Here is a 22,804-nt window from a genome sequence, read left to right on the forward strand (position 1 = left end):
TTATTTCTTAAATTTAAAATTGAAAATATACTTTTTTGCCTTTTAAACAATTATGAGAAATCTAAACTGAAAATATTGTGATCCTGGTTATAGAGACACAAGAATGCAGCTACAAAGGAGAGATGAACAGCAAACCCAGAAAGGAAAGAACAGCCTTCACTAAAGAGCAAATTCGGGAATTGGAAGCTGAGTTTGCTCACCACAACTATCTGACCAGACTGAGAAGATATGAGATAGCAGTAAATTTGGATCTCACTGAAAGACAGGTAGGATATAAAATTAGCTAATAAAATTAGATGTCTGGTGTGTCTTTTTCATCACCATAGATACTATTTATTCCCCAAACCAGCATCCATGATGACAGCACCGTTTTTTTTTAACTGGTCGCACTAGATACCACTTTGATGAAGGTGTTTGCAATGTATGTAGAGTAGACAGACAGTGACCTCAGTCAGTATATAATATCAATTTGATGGGGCACAGCCAATTTTGAGTTGAAAAGCGTGGCGCAGGAAAAAACACAGCAGGTCAGGCAGCATCCAAGGAGCAGAGAGTCGATGTTTCGGGCTGGGCCCTTCATCACTAAAACGTTGACTCTCCTGTTTCTTGGATCCTTCCTGACCTGCTATGCTTTTTCCAGCGCCACGCTTTTTGACACTGACTCTCCAGTATCTGCGGTCCTCACTATCTCCAAACAGCCACTTTTGAGCGCAATGCTGCAGTTAACATTCCCTTGGTAAGCTCACACAGCTAAATACATGTTGAGTAGCTGGGAGGATCTCCTTACTATTGCTATTGGAGGTAGCATCACCTACTTTCAAGTTTGTTGCTGATTGATTACTCCTGGCTCTTGTTGAGATTATAGAAAGCTTTAGTGGTTCCAGAATTGTTTAAAGTTGTTGAAATTGATATGAAGTCATGTGGCCCATGTTACAGAACTTTGCCCTGAATTCAAAGATTCTATACCTTGCAGTTTTTCCCAGATTTGGGTGCATTGGTTTTCAATCCTTTTGATTGAACATGACAGAAGAAGCAACACAAATGGCTGGAAATGGTATGGCAGAGGGACAAAAGAAAGTTTCATAGGAGGTCATTCTCTCCCATTGTTTTGTAGGAGCAATTTCCTACCTGAAAATCAGCAACTAACAGAGTGTCGGGCATCTCCAATTCACTTTGGAGGTCATCACTGTAATTTGCCTTAGCTGTAACCACAACTGAAGCCTGAGAAAAGGGATAGGGCAGCATTGCCTGTGGTTCTGAATGTTATGAGTTCTAATGTTTCTGGCTGTTTTTAGTCCAGAGTAAGCAATATCTGTCACATTTCTCAGTTTGCCATCCACTGTCGTCTAAAGGAAGTCACTGAGGCTCTGCATTACAAGAGGGCTGAATACATTTCAGTCTTTCTGCCTGAGGGAATCAGATGGAGCAAGTGTGCTACTTCAGTAGGATATGCTACACAGTGCCATTAATTGACTGCATAACCCTTTGCAGGCACCACGTATCAGTTCTGAGATGTGCTCCGGCTGACAGGGATTCCATTCCCCAGCTGGTTTGTGCCAATAGATGATAAGTCACCCAGGCATTGCCCAGTATCCTGGCAGCAATTTTGATGACTTTGATCTGCAGGAATTATTTGAGCCACCAGGACAAATCAGAGGGTGATTCCAGGCGATAAGGATTACTCAACTCATGTCTTTGGAATGTCAGCCATGCACAAATGGGAAGCGTCTATATGATGAAAACCACACAGCTACACAAAATATAAGCAAACTGACCACTGGGGAGCTTAAGCAATGCTTTTTCATGTTAAGATTTGTCCTTATTGGCTTGATGCTGCACAACCTCATTGCCATGAAGCACATCTGTCACCACACAGTTATATGGTCTGAGCAGTTGAGGAGGAGGAAGAAGAGGGGAGCTGGAAGAGCAAGGCAGAAGGTGACTAACACAGTTCCTGCTTAACCAGGCTGGCCAGGATATTGACTCATCTGACTCTGATAATAGTCAACAAACATTCCATTCACCATTCATCAACACTTTACCTTTTCTCAGTTACTAACTTTCTTGGTCATAATCCCAAAATAAAAGACATTCCAAACAATCATTCTCAACTGGATTTATAGGATAAATGTTACAAAAATGCATCCAAAAGTCAACAAATTAATCTTTTGCTGGTGTACATATACCTTTGCCCACCGTAGTCACCACCACTGTTCGACACCTTTAGCTGCAAAATGGCTCTTCGTAGCTGCTAATTTCCAGCAGGGAAAGCTGCAGACGGCCTTAGCAAATGACCTAATGCAGTTTTTCCCCAGGAACGTCCAGTTTCAAAGAGCATGACTTCCACATGGGACGCATCAGTCTGGGCTGGCTGATGGGTAAGAGCATGAGCAGGAGTGGAGTAGAATAGCACCTTGACAAAGAACCACAGGCCTGAGTTCCAGGTACTGCTGTCACTCTCCCTAAATCGAGTTGCCTCACCAACCCTACGACATGTCGGAAGACGGATTGCTGGGCACAATGCAAACTGAACAGTGGTATTTGCAACCATGATGCCGGTAATCTGAATGTTTGGGGCAGGCAATCTAAAGTTGTATGACTGCAGTCAACTTCCACAGCAGCAGTTAAATGTTGAGTGGCTTCTGTTTGTGCTGAGGCATGTATCATCAAGCACTGCATCATGATCAGATACACAAAGCTGACCATATTTTCACCCCTGGAAAGGACAGGCCCCAAACTTGTACGAAACTCTGGAATAGGTCCCTCCATGTTTTTTGACAGAGACCACAGACATCAAGGTTTTCATTGTACACACTCTTCAACCTTTTACAGTAAGATGCTCCACAAAAGTGCTCAGATGAGACCATTACTGCACATTCATGTGTGACCTCATTCTCTGCTGTGCAGTCCACTTGTATCAGTGTATCACCACATGCCAAATCACCTTTAATTATGCCAAGTCTCAGTGGTTGGAATTTTACCAACTATTTGAAGATCTTAAGATGACATTGGGAAGAAACCTGATATGTTTTTGCCATCAAGGAATACTCACAGTGGTAAGAATGACAGCAGCCTCTGGAATGGCAGGTGGCCAACTAAAGCAAGTAATTGGTCAATTGATAGTCATTTTCCCAAGCTTTTGGGACTTTACAATCACATGAATGGACTGTTATTGTGTAGTAATAGTATTCCTACCTCTTGGCTTAGATGACTTGCGTGTTCAAGTCCCACCTGCTCCAGAGTTGTGTTATTACATTTCTCAACAAGTTGGTTTAAAAGTATCTATAACTAAGTCACCTGTACAACAGTTGTACGCTTCTGACATCTACAAACAACAGAGGCAGGGTAATGAGCATTGTGATCCCCCTGCTATAATGGGTGTTATAAAAATTTGCAAGCACAGATTTTAAATATGTTTGAGAAAAAGAAAACAGACAACCAGAAAGTCAGTTGAAACAGATCAAATGCATGCACTTTTATTCTGAATAGCAGTGCACCTTGGCAAGTAAAAATGTTTGACCAGTGTCGCAATCAATTTATGTCTATTTGAGATATATGCCCAGAGTTTACAAATAATTGTTAATCAAGGTTTTGGTTATCATTCATTCAGGATGAGTTAAATATTGCTTTGAAATTTAGTAAGGCCTCCCATCATGAGACTGACATGCACAAAGCAAATTCAAGCCCACGAATTGATCAGAGATAAAGAATCATGTTAGATAGGATTACATGGGTGTTTTGTCAATCTGTTGCTACTTATATTGTCACATTTCTCTTTCCATTCTCAGCCATTTTTCATTCATCTGAAACATATAGCTCTCTTTTTGTTCCTATTTATCTTCGTTTAACTTAACTTTTTAAAATGTATTCTATTAATTTATTTTTCCCATTAAGTTGTTGGAAATCTTGTTCACCCAATCATAAATACACAGTACATCACTATAATTGGTGTTGACAATGTTATTCATAAACACATGAATGAGAAATCTTCTTGGAATTGGCAATCCAGCCCTTCAAGCCTGTTGCAAAATTCTTTCGGTCATAATGGAACTTCTGCATTAATTTCACTTTCCTACTTTATCCCTATCCTCTTGATTTCCCCTAATGCCAAAAAAATTAACAAGCTCACACTTGAACATGGCTATTGAATAACTGTGATGGGACTTCAGCTGCAGTGATGACAGTGATGGAGAGCACTGAGTGAGTAAGCTGAGCAGGTCTTCAGGACCTTTACCAGAAGGTGGCAATGATGAGGAAAGACCATAGAAGCAAATGCATGGACTTCTGCTGAAAAAAAAGTTTCTTTGGCAGAAAGAGGGATGATGGATAGAGAGACCAGACTGACAAAGGAATTCCTCAGTTTGTTGTAAACCTCATAGTCACTCTATGTACAACATGTAAATATTTCCTGGTTTTTGCTTAGTTTTATTTCCTTTTTGGAACAACTTGTAACAGTGGAACAAAGAACCCTTGCTTCATGATCGTTAGGTTGTCCATGTGTTCAAATCTCATTTTATGAAAGCATCCATTGCCCTTTGCAGGATAAAAATGCCAAAGGCTTATGTGTCTCCCAGTGAAGAACTTCCTTCGTACCTCCTTAAATAACCAACTCCTTTTTTTGAGAATATGACTGCTAGTTTCAGATTCCTCTACCACGTGAAACAGCCTTTCCATCTCAGAATTTTGTATTCAATATGATCACCTTTCACTTTTCTAAATAGGAACCTTAATCTGTTCTACTCAAACTGTCCTCATTATTCAGCCCTCTCATTTCAGGAATCAGGCTAGTGAGGTTTTGTTGCAGTCTCTTTATGAAAAATATATCATCATTAGGGAAACTAAAAATGCACCTAGCACTCCCATCAAGGTACTACATAATTGTAGCATGACCTCCTTCCTCATTCTGCCAAATTGCAATACAGACTGACATCCACTTTGCCTTCCCAATGGCTTGCTGTATGTGATTCACACATAAGGATACCTAAATCCTCTTCATACCAACTTTTACTACCTTCTCACCTAAAATAAAATGTTTTTCACTTTTTCCAATTAAATTGATAACTGCACACTTTCCCACATTATATTTTAATTGTCTCCTTCCTGCCCTATCAGTTAACTAGTTCAAATTCCCTTTTGGTGCTTTGCATGTTTACTTACCCAGCTAGCTGTTTGTCATCACTAAACTTTGATATACTTAATCGTTATTTTAGTAATTGATCCAGATTTGAAGTGTTGAGATCCAAGTCCTGATCATTCTCTCACTTTGGCCGTATTATTCTGCCAATGTAACAATGACCTATTCTATCCCACTGTCATTATTAAACTCAGTTTTGTGAGGCCTATCCTTCCACAACACATTATTGTGTAACACTTTATTGAATGCTTTCTGTAAATCAAAATATGCTGCAAGTAGTCCCCAGGTTGCGAATGGGTTCCATTCAGAGTTTGAAAGTTGTTTTGTGTGCAAGTTGGAACATAATGCAGGACTATATTAAGGAACCATTTGTAAGTATAGGAGCTGTTCATATATCAGATCTTTCAAATTACACTCTGTAGGAGATCATATTCTTCTGGACGAATGTTTGTTAATCAGATATTAGTAAAATGGTTATTCCAGTATTGATACTGAGGGCATAACTAGCAAAGCAAATTGCTAGTATACCTTCAAAAAGCACAAATGGGTATGTTAAACACTATTTCACCTTCATAAAACTATGCTTAATAATCTTGTGATTTTCCATGCTGTCAATAATAATTTCCTTCTGTAAAGTCAGACTAACTGGCCAATAGTCTCATAGTGTTCATCTCCTTTTTCTCCAAAATGGCAAATTACATCTATTATTTTCAAATCTATAGGAACCATTCCAAAATTTCAAGAAATCTGTAAGATCAAAGCCAATATGTCCACTATTTCTGCAACTATCTCTTTTAAAATCCTAGCATGTAGGCTTACAGATATGTTTGTTTTAGTTCTATTAATTTTTTATACCTTTTCAATATAATATAAATCACTTAAGGTGCTTCGCTCTCACTAAAGTCATGGATGATATGTGGGGGTAGGCTCCCCTCCATCACTGTTTAAATCTTTGGGATGAGGCTGCCTCTCATGGTTTTAATTATTCAGCCAATGGCCTTTAATATCAATGATCCCAACTGGAGGTAAGCAGGTCTGCAGTTCTGGCAGCAGGTGCCTTTAGGTGTGTTATTTGCTACCAAATGCTGAAGCCTGGACAAAAAGACGACATTCTGTAATGAACCTGAAGCTCCAATTAACCTTGGGATCTCCCTGGGGCCAGGCTGGGTGGTTCTGGCAAGAGTGGTGAAGGAAGTGGGAAGTGTGTTGGACAGGGCAATGGTGAGATGGGTGGATTTAGGCAAAGGAAACTCTAATGAGAATGTAGAGATACCACCTATTGAAACCAGGAGCATAGAATGGAGGGCACCCTCTCTTTTTCATTTCTTTTTATTTTTTATTTTTTTTAAACCCCCACATTATTGTCTAACTGCAATAGTTCTTATAACCCTTTCTTTTTCATTAGTGAACAGCCATAACATTGTATCTGCTGGGCTGCATGTTAGATGTAAGCCTCATCCACCATTCATTAATTTTTTTAAATTTTTTTTTTTTTTTTTTTCAACCCCTACACTACCGCCTAACTGCGGTAGTGCTTATTTTTTCCCCAGCACCCATGGTGTGTGTGTGCACGTGCGAGAAACAGTGACACTCCTGTTTTTTTTAACTTTACACCCCCACACTACCGCCTAAGTGCGGTAGTGCTTATTTTTATTCCCCAGCACCCATGGTGTGTGTGTGTGCAGGTGTAAAACACAGTGAAAGACACAAAGTGCACGAATCTTTATTCAATTTCCACCACCAGGAAGATAGGAAAAACACCCGAGTGGCCATTGACAAGCACTGCCCTTCACATCAAGGGGCAATGCTATCCACCATTCATTAAATGAGAATGGCAACCATTGAAAACCCTTAATTGATCATCAGATGGCCATTTAAGGGCTTTAATTGGGCCACATTCAGGCATTTCACCAAACACCTCTTTGATGCTCACAAATTCACAATGGGAATGAATGGCCTGTTGGAGAGCATGAAATTCTATTTTAAACATCCACTTACTTGCCACCCAACTGTGGTGTCCAGTAAAATCCTGCCATAGGTCTTTGCTTCCCACATTTTCCAACCTTTTTATTATACTTTTCCAATGTGAATAATGACAAGTATTTATTGTCAGATCGCAATAATCTAATGCCTTTTAGCATGTTTTGTTCATGACTTGAGACTTTACCAACTTACCCTTACTAAAAATCGAGTTAACTGTTCGTAGCCATTGAGATTGTATTCACAATGGGTTATGATAGAAGTAGCCAAGCTGAACCATCTCTGAGACATTATAATGAAGGCATAGGCATCTGTCGCATTATTCATATTGCTTCCTAAAATGTTCAATAGTTGAATTTCAGTTTAAATTTACAGGAAATTTACAAGTTATTTTATGTCTTCTTGTGTGAATGTCTCATTTTGTAGCTACGCTCAAGACTTTGAGCTGGAGATGAAAATTATTTGCCCTGAAATTTGATCTTTGAAATTACTGTTTATACAAGACCAGTTTCTTTGATTGTGCTGTAAATCCATAATGAGTGCAATGTATAGGTTATAAAAATACAATGCTGAGAAACAATAAAACAGTGAAAAAAGCAAAAGATTAGAGTTTCATTTAATTTGAAAATTAAGAAGTGAATATAGAATCCTAGCTGGGAGCAATATATAAATATGCATAACTGCGTGACACAAACACTCAAACTCACAAGTATTGTAGGCATAGGGACACAACAGCTGCGCTCTTTTGGTGGCTATTATAATGTGAGATGCAAGCCCTGGACTTTAAAGAAAAGCTGTTTTAAAAAGAACATTGTCGGATTTTTACTAATTTACTCCAATGGAGACAGTGAAAGGCTAGAGATCATTGCAGTATAACTGCTCAAAATCTGTATTGGAACTTTGGAATAGTTTTAGCTGTCAACTGTTAATCTAACTATATCTGATTGCTAATATGTGATGTTATAAAAAATATTGTGTATTCAAATAACTTTTTAGATCTTTGTTTGGGCAAAGGTTTGACATGCTTAAGAAGATAATAGACAGATCAGCAATAGGTGACTTTTGAAAAAAACAGATTGAACTACTGGTTTTGTTATAATTTTAAAAGCAAACACTTGGATGCAACTCAGGGGAGTAATTATCATATAGTGTTTAACATCTGTATAAACTAAACATTGTTTACAAAAAAAAAGTTTAAAATAGTGATTTCCAATGCAATTTTGGCCAAGGTTTTCATGATTTTAAAAATCAGCAGGAATCATGGATGGAATTCCAAAATATTCTGAACGAAATGCAGAAATTATTTAAAAAATCCATGAACGTGCAACTTTACACAAATGCATATATTCTAAAAAACATTCTGCCATACTATTAAATATAAAACTCACTACAATTTGATGTGTTTCTGTAATTGATACCAATTTTCAAAATAAATACGTAGTTTTGGATGTTGTTAAATCTTAGGGAACTAAACTAAATAATTTCAAAGAGATTAAATTTTTATGGAATAAAATTAGTTTACAAACAAAATATTATTTTACAATAGGTACAAGTGAATTCTTTTTTCATCTGATTGTTCTATAAGCAAAGTCTCTAAAACATCCTGGATTATGTAGATGATTTGTTACGAGCCTGATTCAGGTCCAGGCTGTATAAAACTATCATAGCAATCTATGCTTTGTAAATCAGAGTACAAGCAACACTTCATCCATTGTCTTAAACTATTCCTTGAAAGAATAAAATTATTAGTCCAAAAAAGTAATAAAATTACACATCTTAGATGAAGCAACCAACTATTTTTCAAATCCTCGCAGCACTTATGTTTATTGATTGTGAAAAATTTAAATTGTCTGATAGTTCCTGAAAAAAAATTCATTATCAATTACTGGTGAAATACATCGAATGTGGTAAAAATACAAATTTTATTTAAAAAGCACGTACGTTAAAAAAGAAAGTAATAGTGATAATGTATGAACTTTATGATGTCACTTGTCCCTGAATGCTGTTAAGAACTTGGTCATAAGGCATCTTCTTGAATTGCTGCAGCATGTGTGGTGTAGGTACACCCACAATACTATTAGAGGTACTAGGTGCAGGCTGTAGGTATTTTGACCTCCTAAAGAATGCAGTCAAGATGGTGCATGAATTGGAGGGAAAAGCTCAGGTGCTGATTGAATCTATTACCTTTGTTTTTCATGTTATTTGAAGTTGCACGTTTAGGAAATGCTGTCGGAGAAGTCTTGGGGAGTTGCTACAGGGCATTGTAGATATTACACAATGTAGCTACATACGCTTGTTGAGGGGGCCAATGCTTAAGGTGGTGTTTGAGATGCTTATTGTATATTGTGCCAAGATCATTCAATTATTATTGTTCATTTCACTAATATATTTTCAAATCACTTCACCAAAAAGGATGCACCACCTGCTGCTCCAAAAAAAAATCTGGCAAACTAAAGATCCCTCCAAACGTTTTGCCATGCATGGCCTGTTTTATTAAGTAAATGGTGCAATTTTGTTTATGCAGCTGCATCATCACAGTCTCTTAAAGGGGGCAGTTTGTGAGTGATCCACGTTGTACTCGCATGATTGCAGCATGTATGCAACCTAGCGGGAATAGTACATCCAACCCTCATGTTGCCACTGTCCATGAGTTATTACAAAACACTCCTGAAAATATACAATGGAAAACAGAACAAATTGAAAAATCCTGGAAAAAGACATGTAAACGTACATTGAATATTTGATGTGACCTGGAGATAATGCTGCATTTATTGTGTAATCAGGCCAGTCTTGTTTGTTCTACTTGTCGCTCACCCCTTATGAACAATGAAGTCAGCCTCACTCATGGTAATGATTTCACCAACTTGCACATTTTGTTTAGTCTTTTTTTCCTTTGACAGCTGGCTCTTGCTGCCAAAATGACAGAAGCACACTAATAGATGGAACATTTCACAGCTAATTCCCAAATTTCACATGAAAGTTTTTGACAATTTTATCCTTCTCTTTACAAAACTGACTGAGTTGGATCAAAACAATTTCAATGGTGATGCCATCTGGAATTTTAACTAAGTAGCTATGGGTGGAGTACTTTACAAATCTGACAGATGTCCTGTACTATTTTGATTAGTAACAAGACTGTGGTCAAAACAATCTTTTGCCAACTCTGTAATTTCACATTCTTCAGTGCCAAACATTGAACCAGAACACAGTTAATTGCATAAAATCTTTGAGCATTAATCGAATAATCAGAATAAGTATTAAATAAAAGTTTACAACTGATCATTTTTATAAGTCAAATTTTTGATCACAAAAATAATTAAGCCCAGCAGAATAAAATAAATTATTCCTGTAAAGTATTAAAAGTAATGTCATACAATCATTGGTTCCAAGAATTTGAAGACATTAAGTTTTAATTCAATCTCTGATTCTACATCAATGGCATGAAAAATATACTCAATTAATAGATGGAAACTGTTAATAGTGTTGCATTTTAAAATAAATATTACTGTGCCCGTCTTACATCATTGCTGATATTTCGTAAGACTTCAGAGTTAATTCTTATTTTTTAAGCATTAACTAATTTAAACTGCAATATTCTGTTTAACTACTTTACCACAATCTTGACTTCAAATATTTGCAGAATCCTTCCAAATGAATGTTGTTAAACTCCAAACATTTTCACATATTTCTCCACAGAATCCAAACTGTAATCTAGGACAATGAGCCTACAGTCAAAGTGTGGATTACTCCTTAACTGTTAAATAGATAAATGAAGTTCTTGAACAATGTTAGCTTTGAGAGATAACTACCGTTGTTCTATGTATAAAAAAAAATCTGTTAGGTTTCATTCTTGTAATTTTGTCTGATATTGTTTGGAAGACTCAATTTAAAATTCTCAGTAATCATTATAAATAAATATTAAATCCCAGTAGTATAGTGTCTAAATGTTGAGCTATATACGCTGAAAGTCTTGTAGTCTGTTTGACTGTTGCTGGATTTTGTTCTGTTGACCTTACTGCTTATACTTTCACATGTACTACTTCTCCAGCAGGGCTCTAATACATTGCCAACTCTCAAGAGCTAAGTGAGATGGACATTGGACATTCTATACTGCACACATTTCCATCCACATCCATCCACCTCAACCCTTCTCTGCCAAACTGCTTCTCCTCAAACATAGATAAATAATGAAGAAGTCAACAAGCACAGTATACACTGACACTTCGGTTAAGCAAGCCAGAAAATAATGTACATAGAAATGTCAAGAAATGTAAATATGCGTTTGTATGGCAGTAAACCAAGTTAACAGAACTGAATTTTAATTGCCCAGATTATCTTCAATTACATTTAGTATGCACGAGTTCATCTCAAATTAAATAATCATAGAAACTTATATATCTAGACGTAGATATAAAGTTATATATGTGCAATTAATCCTTTTCATAGACCAATATTAATGATCAATATTATTTCATAGACCAATAACAAATCAATATCCGAGGATGATGTATTAGATCTAAGTCTCATAGCAACTGATGCTGAAAGGAAGTGCCATTAGTTTAAAGGGGAGAAAATTTAAATGAAAATAGGTCTTTAACTGTTTAGTATTGGCATATACAAGCATTTGGGACTACTTTGTTGTTAGTCTGGGCTAACAAATAAACATGCTTCTGAAGGCAGAATCAACATATTTGGAAGAAAGAATGTAAACAATGGATTTTAAAATCAAACCACAGATTTATTATGAAGCACTACTGAGCAGGTAGCTCGAGGCAGCAGTGAGATCAGGCAGCCTGAGGTGTGGGTGAGAACAGGCAGCCTGAGGTGGGGGCGAGAACAGGCAGCTCGAGGTGGGGGTGAGAACAGGCAGCTCGAGGTGGGGGTGAGAACAGGCAGCTCGAGGTGGGGGTGAGAACAGGCAGCTCGAGGTGGGGGTGAGAACAGGCAGCTCGAGGTGGGGGCGAGAACAGGCAGCTCGAGGTGGGGGCAAGAACAGGCAGCCTGAGGTGGGGGCGAGAACAGGCAGCTCGAGGTGGGGGCGAGAACAGGCAGCTCGAGGTGGGGGCGAGAACAGGCAGCCTGAGGTGGGGGCGAGAACAGGCAGCCTGAGGTGGGGGCGAGAACAGGCAGCTTGAGGTGGGGGCGAGGACAGGCAGCTCGAGGTGGGGGCGAGAACAGGCATCCTGAGGTGGGGGCAAGAACAAGCAGCTCGAGGAGAGGCAAGAATAGGCAGCCTGAGGTGGGGGCGAGAACAGGCAGCTCGAGGTGGGAGCAAGAACAGGCAGCTCGAGGTGGGGGCGAGAACAGGCAGCCTGAGGTGGGAGCAAGAACAGGCAGCTCGAGGTGGGGGCAAGAACAGGCAGCTCGAGGTGGGGGCGAGAACAGGCAGCTTGAGGTGGGGGCAAGAACAGGCAGCTCGAGGTGGGGGCAAGAACAGGCATCCTGAGGTGGGGGCAAGAACAAGCAGCTCGAGGAGAGGCAAGAATAGGCAGCCTGAGGTGGGGGCGAGAACAGGCAGCTCGAGGTGGGGGCAAGAACAGGCAGCCTGAGGTGGGGGCGAGAACAGGCAGCTCGAGGTGGGGGCGAGAACAGGCAGCCTGAGGTGGGAGCAAGAACAGGCAGCTCGAGGTGGGGGCAAGAACAGGCAGCTCGAGGTGGGGGCGAGAACAGGCAGCTTGAGGTGGGGGCAAGAACAGGCAGCTCGAGGTGGGGGCAACAACAGGCATCCTGAGGTGGGGGCAAGAACAAGCAGCTCGAGGAGAGGCAAGAATAGGCAGCCTGAGGTGGGGGCGAGAACAGGCAGCTCGAGGTGGGGGCGAGAACAGGCAGCTCGAGGTGGGGGCGAGAACAGGCAGCTCGAGGTGGGGGCGAGAACAGGCAGCCTGAGGTGGGGGCGAGAACAGGCAGCTCGAGGTGGGGGCAAGAACAGGCAGCTCGAGGTGGGGGCGAGAACAGGCAGCTCGAGGTGGGGGCAAGAACAGGCAGCTCGAGGTGGGGGTGAGAACAGGCATCCTGAGGTGGGGGCAAGAACAAGCAGCTCGAGGAGAGGCAAGAATAGGCAGCCTGAGGTGGGGGCAAGAACAGGCAGCTCAAGGTGGGGGCAGGAACAGGCAGGTCAAGGTGGGAGCAAGAACAGGCAGCTTGAGGTGGAGGCAAGAACAGGCAGCTTGAGATGGGGGCAAGAACAGGCAGCCTGAGGTGGGAGCAAGAACAGGCAGCCTGAGGTGGGGGCGAGAACAGGCAGCTTGAGGTGGGGGCAAGAACAGGCAGCTCGAGGTGGGGCAAGAACAGGCAGCCAGAGGTGGGGGCGACAACAGGCAGCTCACAGTGGGGGCGAGAACAGGCAACTTGCGGTGGGGGCAAGAACAGGCAACTTGCAGTGGGGGCAAGAACAGGCAGCCTGAGGTGGGGGCGAGAACAGTCAGCTCGCGGTGGGGTCGAGAACAGCTTGAGGTGGCAGTGAAAACAGGCAGGTTGAGGTGGGGGTGAGAACAAGCAGCTTGAAGTGTGCCAGCATCTGCGGTGATGCCGAGCGTGGGGGTGATTGAGTCAGCATGGGGAGAGCAAACCCATTGCAGTAGAGGAACCCAGTGCGGAGAAGATCAACCACTTGTTGGGACTGCGAGGCCACCATGGCTAAGGATTGTAATGTTGAACTTGTAACTTTATTTCTTTATTTTTCTACTTTAGAAGGATTGTAATGTTGAACTTTTAATATTATTTATTTTTGGTGCTACTTTGTACCTAAGATTTTGAACTTAAGATGGTGCCGGGAAAGATGACTTTGTAAGCTTTTCACTGTACTGCTGTGTCCCTAGACTTGAGTGTATGTGACAATAAAATGTAATTATTACTCTAATTCTAGCGCAAATTTAAGTTGAAAGCACAGGTCACAACCAATGCTGCCCTTCATGATATGCAATTCCTTAAGAGAGACATAAATGAACACCACACACTAAAAACTTCATTAATCATTCTTCAGGCTCACATTGAACAACATGAGCCATTTCTATAGTGTTATTAGTTAAATATTGCACTGATGGAGTTGTGGGAAGTTATTAAAAATGAATATTGATTTGACATTCAAATCCTATATACAAAAACTTTGAACAGTAGTTGAAGAGTAAAATTATTGTGTGCTCTCTGAGGTAAAAACTCCCATTTTAAAACTCAAATTCCAGAAACAAATCAAAGTTTCCACTTTGTCTATCTGGAATAACTAGTACAGAAAACTTTGTTTGTTTTTAATTTAAAAAGAGAAAATAGAGGCATAGAGATGTACAACATGGAAACAGACCCTTCGGTCCAACCCGTCCATGCCGACCAGATATCCCAACCCAATCTAGTCCCACCTGCCAGCACCCGGCCCATATCCCTCCAAACCGTTCCTATTCATATACCCATCCAAATGCCTCATAAATGTTGCAATTGTACCAGCCTCCACCACATCCTCTGGGCAGCTCATTCCAAGCACGTACCACCCTTTGCGTGAAAAAGTTGCCCCTTTTATGTCTTTCCCCTCTCACCCTAAACCTATGCCCTCTAGTTCTGGACTCCTCGACCCCAGGGAAAAGACTTTGTCTATTTATCCTATCCTTGCCCCTCATAATTTTATAAGCCTCTATAAGGTCACCCCTCAGCCTCTGACACTCCAGGGAAAACAGCCACAGCCTGTTTAGCCTCTTCCTGTAGCTCAGATCCTCCAACTCTGGCAACATCCTTGTAAATCTTTTCTGAGCCCTTTCAAGTTTCACAACATCTTTCTGATAGGAAGGAGACCAGAACTGCACACAATATTCCAACAGTGGCCTAACCAATGCCCTGTGCAGCCGCAACATGACCTCCCAACTCCTGTACTCAATACTCTGATCAATAAAGGAAAGCATACCAAACTATCCTGTCTACCTGCAACTCCACTTTCAAGGTGCTATGAACCTGCACTCTGAGGTCTCGTTGTTCAGTAACACTCCCTAGGACCTTACCATTAAGTGTATAAGTCCTGCTAAGATTTGCTTTCCCAAAATGCAGCACCTCACATTTATCTGAATTAAACTCCACCTGTCACTTCTCAGCCCATTGGCCTAAGTGGTCCAGATCCTGTTGTAATCTGAGGTAACCCTCTTCGCTGTCCACTACACCTCCAATTTTGGTGTCATCTGCAAACTTACTAACTGTACCACTTATGCTCGCATCCAAATTGTTTATGTAAATGACAAAAAGTAGAGGGCCCAGCACCGATCCTTGTGGTACTCCACTGGTCACAGGCCTCCAGTCTGAAAAACAACCCTCCACCACCACTCTCTGTCTTCTGCCTTTGAGCCAGTTCTGTACCAAATTGCTAGTTCTCCCTGTATTCCATGAGATCTAAGCTTGCTAATCAGTCTCCCAGGGGGAACCTTGTCGAATGCCTTACTGAAGCCCATATGGGTCACATCTACTGCTCTGCCCTCATCAATCTTCTTTGTTACTTCTTCAAAAAACTCAATCAAGTTTGTGAGACATGATTTCCCATGCACAAAGCCATGTTGACTGTCCCGAATCAGTCCTTGCCTTTCCAAATACATGCACATTCTGTCCCTCAGGATTCCCTCCAACAACTTGCCCACCACCGAGGTCAGGCTCACCGGTCTTTAGTTCCCTGGTTTGTCTTTACTGCCCTTCTTAAACAGTGGCACCACGTTTGCCAACCTCCAGTCTTCCGGCACCTCACCTGTCACTATCAATGATACAAATATCTCAGCAAGAGGCCCAGCAATCACTTCTCCAGCTTCCCACAGAGTTCTCGGGTACACCTGATCAGGTCCTCGGGATTTATCCACTCTTAAACATTTCAAGACATCCAGCACTTCCTCCTCTGTAATCTGGACATTTTGCAAGATGTCACCATTTATTTCCCTCCAGTCCAAATCTTCCATATCCTTTTCCACAGTAAATACTGATGCAAAATATTCATTTAGTATTTCCCCCATTTTCTGTCGCTCCACACAAAGGCCACCTTGCTGATCTTTGAGGGGCCCTATTCTCTCCCTAGTTCCCCTTTTGTCCTTAATAAATTTTGTCCTTAATAAGTAAACCCTTTGGATTCTCCTTAATTCTATTTGCCAAAGCTATCTCATGTCCCCTTTTTGCCCTCCTGATTTCCCTCTTAAGTATACTCCTACTTTCTTTTTACTCTTCTAAGGATTCACTCGATCTATCCTGTCTATACCTGACATATGCTTCCTTCTTTTTCTTAACTAAACCCTCGATTTCTTTAGACATCTAGCATTCCCTATACATACCAGCCTTCCCTTTCACCCTAACAGGAATATACTTTCTCTGGATTCTTGTTATCTCATTTCTGAAGGCTTCCCATTTTCCAGCCGTCCCTCGACCTGCGAACATCTGCCTCCAATTAGCTTTCGAAAGTTCTTGCCTAATACCATCAAAATTGGCTTTCTCCAATTTAGAACTTCAACTTTTAGATCTAGTCTATCCTTTTCCATCACTATTTTAAACGAATAGAATTATGGTTGCTGGCCCCAAAGTGCTCCCCCACTGATACCTCAGTCACCTGCCCTGCCTTATTTCCCAAGAGTAGGTCAAGTTTTGCACCTTCTCTAGTATGTACATCCACAAATTGAATCAGAAAATTGTCTTGTACACAATTAAGAAATTCCTCTCCATCTACACCTTTAACACTATGGCAGTCCCAGTTGATGTTTGGAAAGTTAAAATCCCCGACCATAACTACCCTATTATTCTTACAGATAGCTGAGATCTCCTTACAAGTTTGTTTCTCAATTTCCCTCTGACTATTGGGGGGTCTATAATACAATCCCAATAAGGTGATCATCCCTTTCTTATTTCTTAGTTCCACCCAAATAACTTCCCTGGATGTATTTCCGGGAATATCCTCCCTCAGCACAACTGTAATGCTATCCCTTATCAAAAATGCCACTTCCCCTCCTCTCTTGCCTCCCTTTCTATCCTTCCTGTAGCATTTGTATCCTGGAGCATTAAGCTGCCAGTCCTGCCCATCCCTGAGCCATGTTTCTGTAATTGCTATGATATCCCAGTCCCATGTTCCTAACCATGCCCTGAGTTCATCTGCCTTCCCTGTCAGGCCTCTTGCATTGAAATAAATGCAGTTTAATTTATTCGTCCTACCTTGTCCTTGCCTGCCCTGACTGTTTGACTCACTTCTGTTCTCAGCTGTACCCGTCTCAGATCGATCTCTTTCCTCACTATCTCCCTGGGTCCCACCCCCCCCTCCCTCCTCCCCCCACCTTACTAGTTTAAATCCTCCCAAGCAGTTCTAGCAAATTTCCCTGCCAGTATATTAGTCCCCTTCCAATTTAGGTGCAATCCGTCCTTCTTGTACAGGTCTCTTCTGCACCAAAAGAGATTCCAATGATCCAAAAATGTGAATCCTTCTCCCATACACCAGCTCCTCAGCCATGCATTCATCTGCTCTATCGTCCTATTCCTGCCCTCACTAGCTCGTAGCACTGGGAGTAATCCAGATATTACTACCCTTGAGGACCTCCTTTTTAAATTTCTGCCTAACTCTCTGTAATCTCTCTTCAGAATCTCAACCTTTTCCCTTCCAATGTCATTGGTTCCAATGTGGACAATGACCTCTTGCTGGCCCCCTCCCCCGTGAGAACATACTGCACCCTCTCTGAGACATCCTTGATCCTGGCACCAGGGAAACAACACACCATTCTGCTTTTTCTCTGCTGGCCACAGAAACATCTGTCTGTACCTCTGACTACAGAGTCCCCTAACACAATTGATCTCTTGGAAGCCCGACGTACCCATCATTTCATTAGAGCCAGTTTCAATACCAGAAACTTGGCTGTTCATGCTACGTTCCCCTGAGAATCCATTACCCCCCTACATTTTCCAAAACAGCATACCTGTTTGAAATGGGTATATCCACAAAAGACTCCTGCCCAAGGTGCCTATCTCTCTTACCTTTCCTGGAGTTAACTCATCTATGTGACTGTATCTGAGACTTTCCCCACTTCCTATAACTGCCATCCATCATATACTGTTGCTGTTGCAAATTCCTCATCGCTTCAATCTGTCTCTCCAACCGATCCACTCGATCTGATAAGATTCGCATCCAACAGCATTTATGGCAGATGTAACACCTTATTGTTGGAAAAATTGAAGTATAAATATTCCAGTTAGAAGCCTCAGTGGGATCCTATTTATGGCTACCAGTTCTTTAAATGTGCTTTTAGAAAGTGGTTGATGCAGAAACCCTCAACTCATTTAAGAGAACCTTGGATCTGCATCAGAAGCCTTGTAGGTTGCAAAGCTACAGGCTGTTTTTGGTGAGTGGGGCTCGAAGGGGTGGATAGCTTATTCACTTGGTGCAGACACAATGCCTCCTTCCGTGCTATACCATTTCTGTGATTTTGTATGGTTCTAAATAATTATTATTATTTATGCTGTTCATTTTTGAGAAAGTAAGTACAGAGAGTGTCCAATCTTTACAGTTCTGTTCCATACGTTTTAACTCCAGTTTTTATATTGATAACCCAATCTTGTATTCTTTATCAGTGATACATACTTTTCCACATTTTTATTGCAACAAAGTTTTAATGCAACAAAAACCATATGATTTTATCTCACCTGAAAGTATTGAGGCTCAAAATGTGCTGGGAGATAAGGGGAGATTTTTAACAAATAACTTTTTTTTCTTTTATCAACTGTGTTAATTGAAATAATTACATTTTATCAGTGTTTTCACTACTGACCTGTTAATCTAATTTTTCTCAGTGAAATAATGGAATAGATACACTGAGTTGATATCAGCCAAAGGAAATCCCTTTGGATCCTATCAACTTCCCAGAATTGATGGCTATTATCAACTTCATCTGTTTTTAAACTAGATTGTAAACTTATGTTTTTTTTTCTGTCTTTCATTTATGCCGAATTGTGTTCTGACTAGTTGGAGAACATTATCAAGAGTTCACACAAACTGAGAAAAAAATAAAAGGGTGATGGCTCAATATCAGGCTCAAAGGTGAATGAAATTATTGGCAACTGTAATAGAAACCCAACCAACTTTAAGGAAATCTTCTTAGCTATATCACCATAGTGTGTCTGAACACATAAAAATCCTTAATGTCCAACCATGTCAACAATGAAAAAGAATGCAGATCAAGTCCTTAATACTTCTTCTTTATGCCTGTTCCACTTTGTGATTCCCTGATCTCAACAGAATTGAGTGAACAGAGAGTCAGCCTCAAATAAATGCAAGTTTTCAACAGTTAATTTAAAAGAATACTCACAAATTCATGGAGGCACAGTGGCTAGCACTGCTGCCTCACACCACCAGGGTCCCAGGTTCAATTCCATCCTCGGATGACTGTCTATGTGGAATTTGCACCTTTTGCCCGTGTCTGTGTAGGCTTTCTCCGGGTGCTCTGGTTTCTTCCCACAGTCACAAAGGTGTGCAGGTCAGGTGAATTGGCCATGCTAAATTGCCCATAGTGTTAGGTGTATAAGTCAGAGGGAAATGGGTCTGGGTGGGTTACTCTTCGGAGAGTCGGTGTGGACTGGTTGGGCCGAAGGGCCTGTTTCCACACTGTAGGGAAACTAATCAAAGACAGTAATCCCTGTGAATTTTGTTTTGCAGTTCAAGGACACTTAGTCCTTAGGATATTCCTTGAGGTGTTCAAATAATACTCTTCCACTTCAACATGCATAGAAAGAGTGAAGCAAGTTTAATTTTAAAAATATCTTGTATAAATGATTCATTGGAAAACTGACATGCAAAGTGAAAACACATAAATGTTTCTACATAAAACCGATTCTGAATTTTTGTAGATTTCCTTTTCCTTTTATGGTTGGTTCGGATATTTTGCTTATTTATCTTTCTTTGATCTTCTTGCTAATCAATAGAACTATCTGCAAAGCTGAATAATAATAGCAGTCCCTCACAAACCAATCTATATTCACTTAAGAGGTTTCAAATCCAAGCTCATTCACACTTTACTTTTAAAAGAAAGTGTAATTATCATGTTTGTGGACAGTGTGCCATAAAACTAACAACATTAGTGAAAGTGGGAGGGAGAATGCCATGATGTACAATTATGTTGTTGTCAAATCAGAAAATCCCTTTGGTGATTTGCTATCCCAATGTTCAAATTTTAATCCACTTTTGTTTCAACTAATTGACAATAACACAGTATGTAAAAGCATCAGGTCTATATAGTCTATTAGGACAAGTTTGCACTATAAGTATGACATATAAAATAGAATTAATTATTTAATGCTTTCTGTCTTAAGGACCTAACTTCAAAAGTAATGGATCAGCACTTGAACAGTGAATATTATTTCATTTTCACTGTGGAAACTTCTCTTACTGCATTCCACAATGGAAATGAGCTTTAAAGCAAAATATTTGCTTACAAGTAAAAGAAATAATTTAATTGCTATCCACACCATGGAAATATCTTGAAGCACATCACACTGTGAACCAATGTTTATAGAATCCAGTTTTAGCCTCCTGCTGTTTGATAAACATGCTGAACAGTAATACCCCACAAGAAGCAATGGGATAAATAACCAGTTAGCCAGGTTATTTTTGGCAGTGCTAGTTAAGACTTTAATATTGATCATGATATTAAGAAAACCCACTGCTCTTCCTCAAATAATATTGTGAGGTTTTTATTGTCCATCCACTAGAATAGGCAGTCCAAATTTTGCATTAACAATCTTCTTTGAAGGGCCACACCTCCAACAGTGTAGCAATCCCTATGATTGTGGAACTCTCATGCTTGGAACTGCCATGGGGTTTGAACTCCTAGACCTTTCCTCAAATGAGAACTTTACCAACTGAATCAAGATGAATTAATTCAGCACCAAAATCAATCCAATCACTATTCAGTGAAAAACATAAATACCAGTTCTTTCCTTCTTCCTGCTAGTTTTTAGTTCCTACATTCTTCTCAGTAGATTCTTCATGACTTTGGAGTTAAGAAGAGGAAATTGTCCTGGGTCTGCAGGGGAGAGCAACAAGTAATGAAAAATTCAAATAGATGAGAACAAACACTCACCTTTCCTTCAGATAATTTATATGAAAGGAAAGAGTTGTAGAGTCATAGAGATGTACAGCACGTAAACAGACCCTTCGGTCCAACTCGTCCATGCCAACCAGATATCCCAACCCAATCTAGTCTCACCTGCCAGCACCCGGCCCATATCCCTCCAAACCCTTCCTATTCATATACCCATGCAGATGCCTTCTAAATACTGAATTTGTACTAACTTCCACCACTTCCTCTGGCAGCCCATTCCATATGTGCATCACCCTCTGTGTGAAAAAGGTGCCCTTTTGGCCTCTTTTATATCTTTCCCCTCTTACCCTAAACCTATGCCCTCTAGTTCTGGACTCTCCACCCCAGGGAACAGACTGTGTCTATCCCTGCCCCTCATAATTTTATAAACCTCTATAAGGTCATCCCTCAGCCGCCGAAGCTCCAGGGAAAACAGCCCCAGCCTGTTCAGCCTCTCCCTATAGCTCAAATCCTCCAACCCTGGCAACATCCTTATAAATCTTTTCTGAACCCTTTTAAGTTTCACAACATCTTTCCAATAGGAAGGAGACCAGAATTGCACACAATATTTCACAAGTGGCTGAATGTTGGAGGCATGATCGTGGACCTGTCCAATCTTTTGATATTTACCTGAATGCAAATCCAGAAACATCTCCCTCTATAATACCATTGTTTGTGCATTTTTCTTTTAAATACCGTATCCTCTTCCTGATATCTAGAATCATCTCTCCCACGTTATGGAAATTCATCTGGTTTATGAATGTTATTTAATGGAACATTTGCAAAAATTGCAGTAAAATTGGCAATCATAAAGGATGACATCAAAGATGGTAATTGAGCCAGGTTCTGCTAATAGTTCTCAGAAAATTTCATTCAGACGTCTATCAAATCTTCATAATATTTATCGAGCAATAGTCTTATCGAAAGCTTAGAGTAAAGTTATTGGATTCTGCATGCGCTGGTAGTTCTGGCACCATGAAAGTCATTTGAGGCAAAGATTGATAGAGATCCACCTCCAACTACATCCATTGTAACTCTTGCCAATTGTTTTATTCTGGAGAGTAATAGTGTGGGCATCCTGTGTGTCCAGCAGAATTAAGCAGAATAATTTGTCAGAGTCTAGTGTAGTTTTGGCACCTAATCTGCCATTTTGGGTGTCAGTGCTTGTGTTAATGCTGCTTTTAAACATGCACAGCTAAACAAGGCCATCAAAGTAATTGCGGCTTTCAATTTTTCCACTCATTGCATCTTTTCTGGGTGAGGCAACCCAACTTAGGCAAATTAACACAGCTTCTTATCTGAATGCAGCATTGTCCCTGAACACCAGCAGCGAGGATGGTTAATAACACCATTCTGAAACCAACCATATACCGAGCACTTGTACAAGGAAAGCTATGCTGGAGGAGCAAGGCAAGAGGCAGCAGAAACATTCACAGTCTCAGATATTAGTATCACCCAGATTACCATCGGTCAACACGTCCTTATCTTCCATTATGGACCATTGCAGCACCATCTTGGCCACAATTCTGACATTCTATAACAAGTTGATATGACAACATTTCTCATGTTTCATACAAGAGTTGACATTTTATAGCCTCTTGTGAACTGGGATGGAGGAGCAGGGGTTATCAAA

General features: G+C 40.6%; 1 protein-coding gene across 1 annotated transcript in view; it reads left to right on the top strand.

Annotated features, from left to right (window-relative positions):
* meox2a (mesenchyme homeobox 2a) overlaps positions 1-22,804 on the top strand; it is a 47,451-nt gene that overhangs the window by 5,455 nt on the left and 19,192 nt on the right. Inside the window, exon 2 of the mRNA XM_072575378.1 lies at positions 94-266. Within this exon, the coding sequence (XP_072431479.1) occupies positions 94-266 (173 nt within the window). The remainder of the gene's footprint in view (positions 1-93; positions 267-22,804) is intronic.

This window comes from Chiloscyllium punctatum, chromosome 8, assembly GCF_047496795.1.
Source record: "Chiloscyllium punctatum isolate Juve2018m chromosome 8, sChiPun1.3, whole genome shotgun sequence".
In the NCBI taxonomy this organism is placed as follows: domain Eukaryota; kingdom Metazoa; phylum Chordata; class Chondrichthyes; order Orectolobiformes; family Hemiscylliidae; genus Chiloscyllium; species Chiloscyllium punctatum.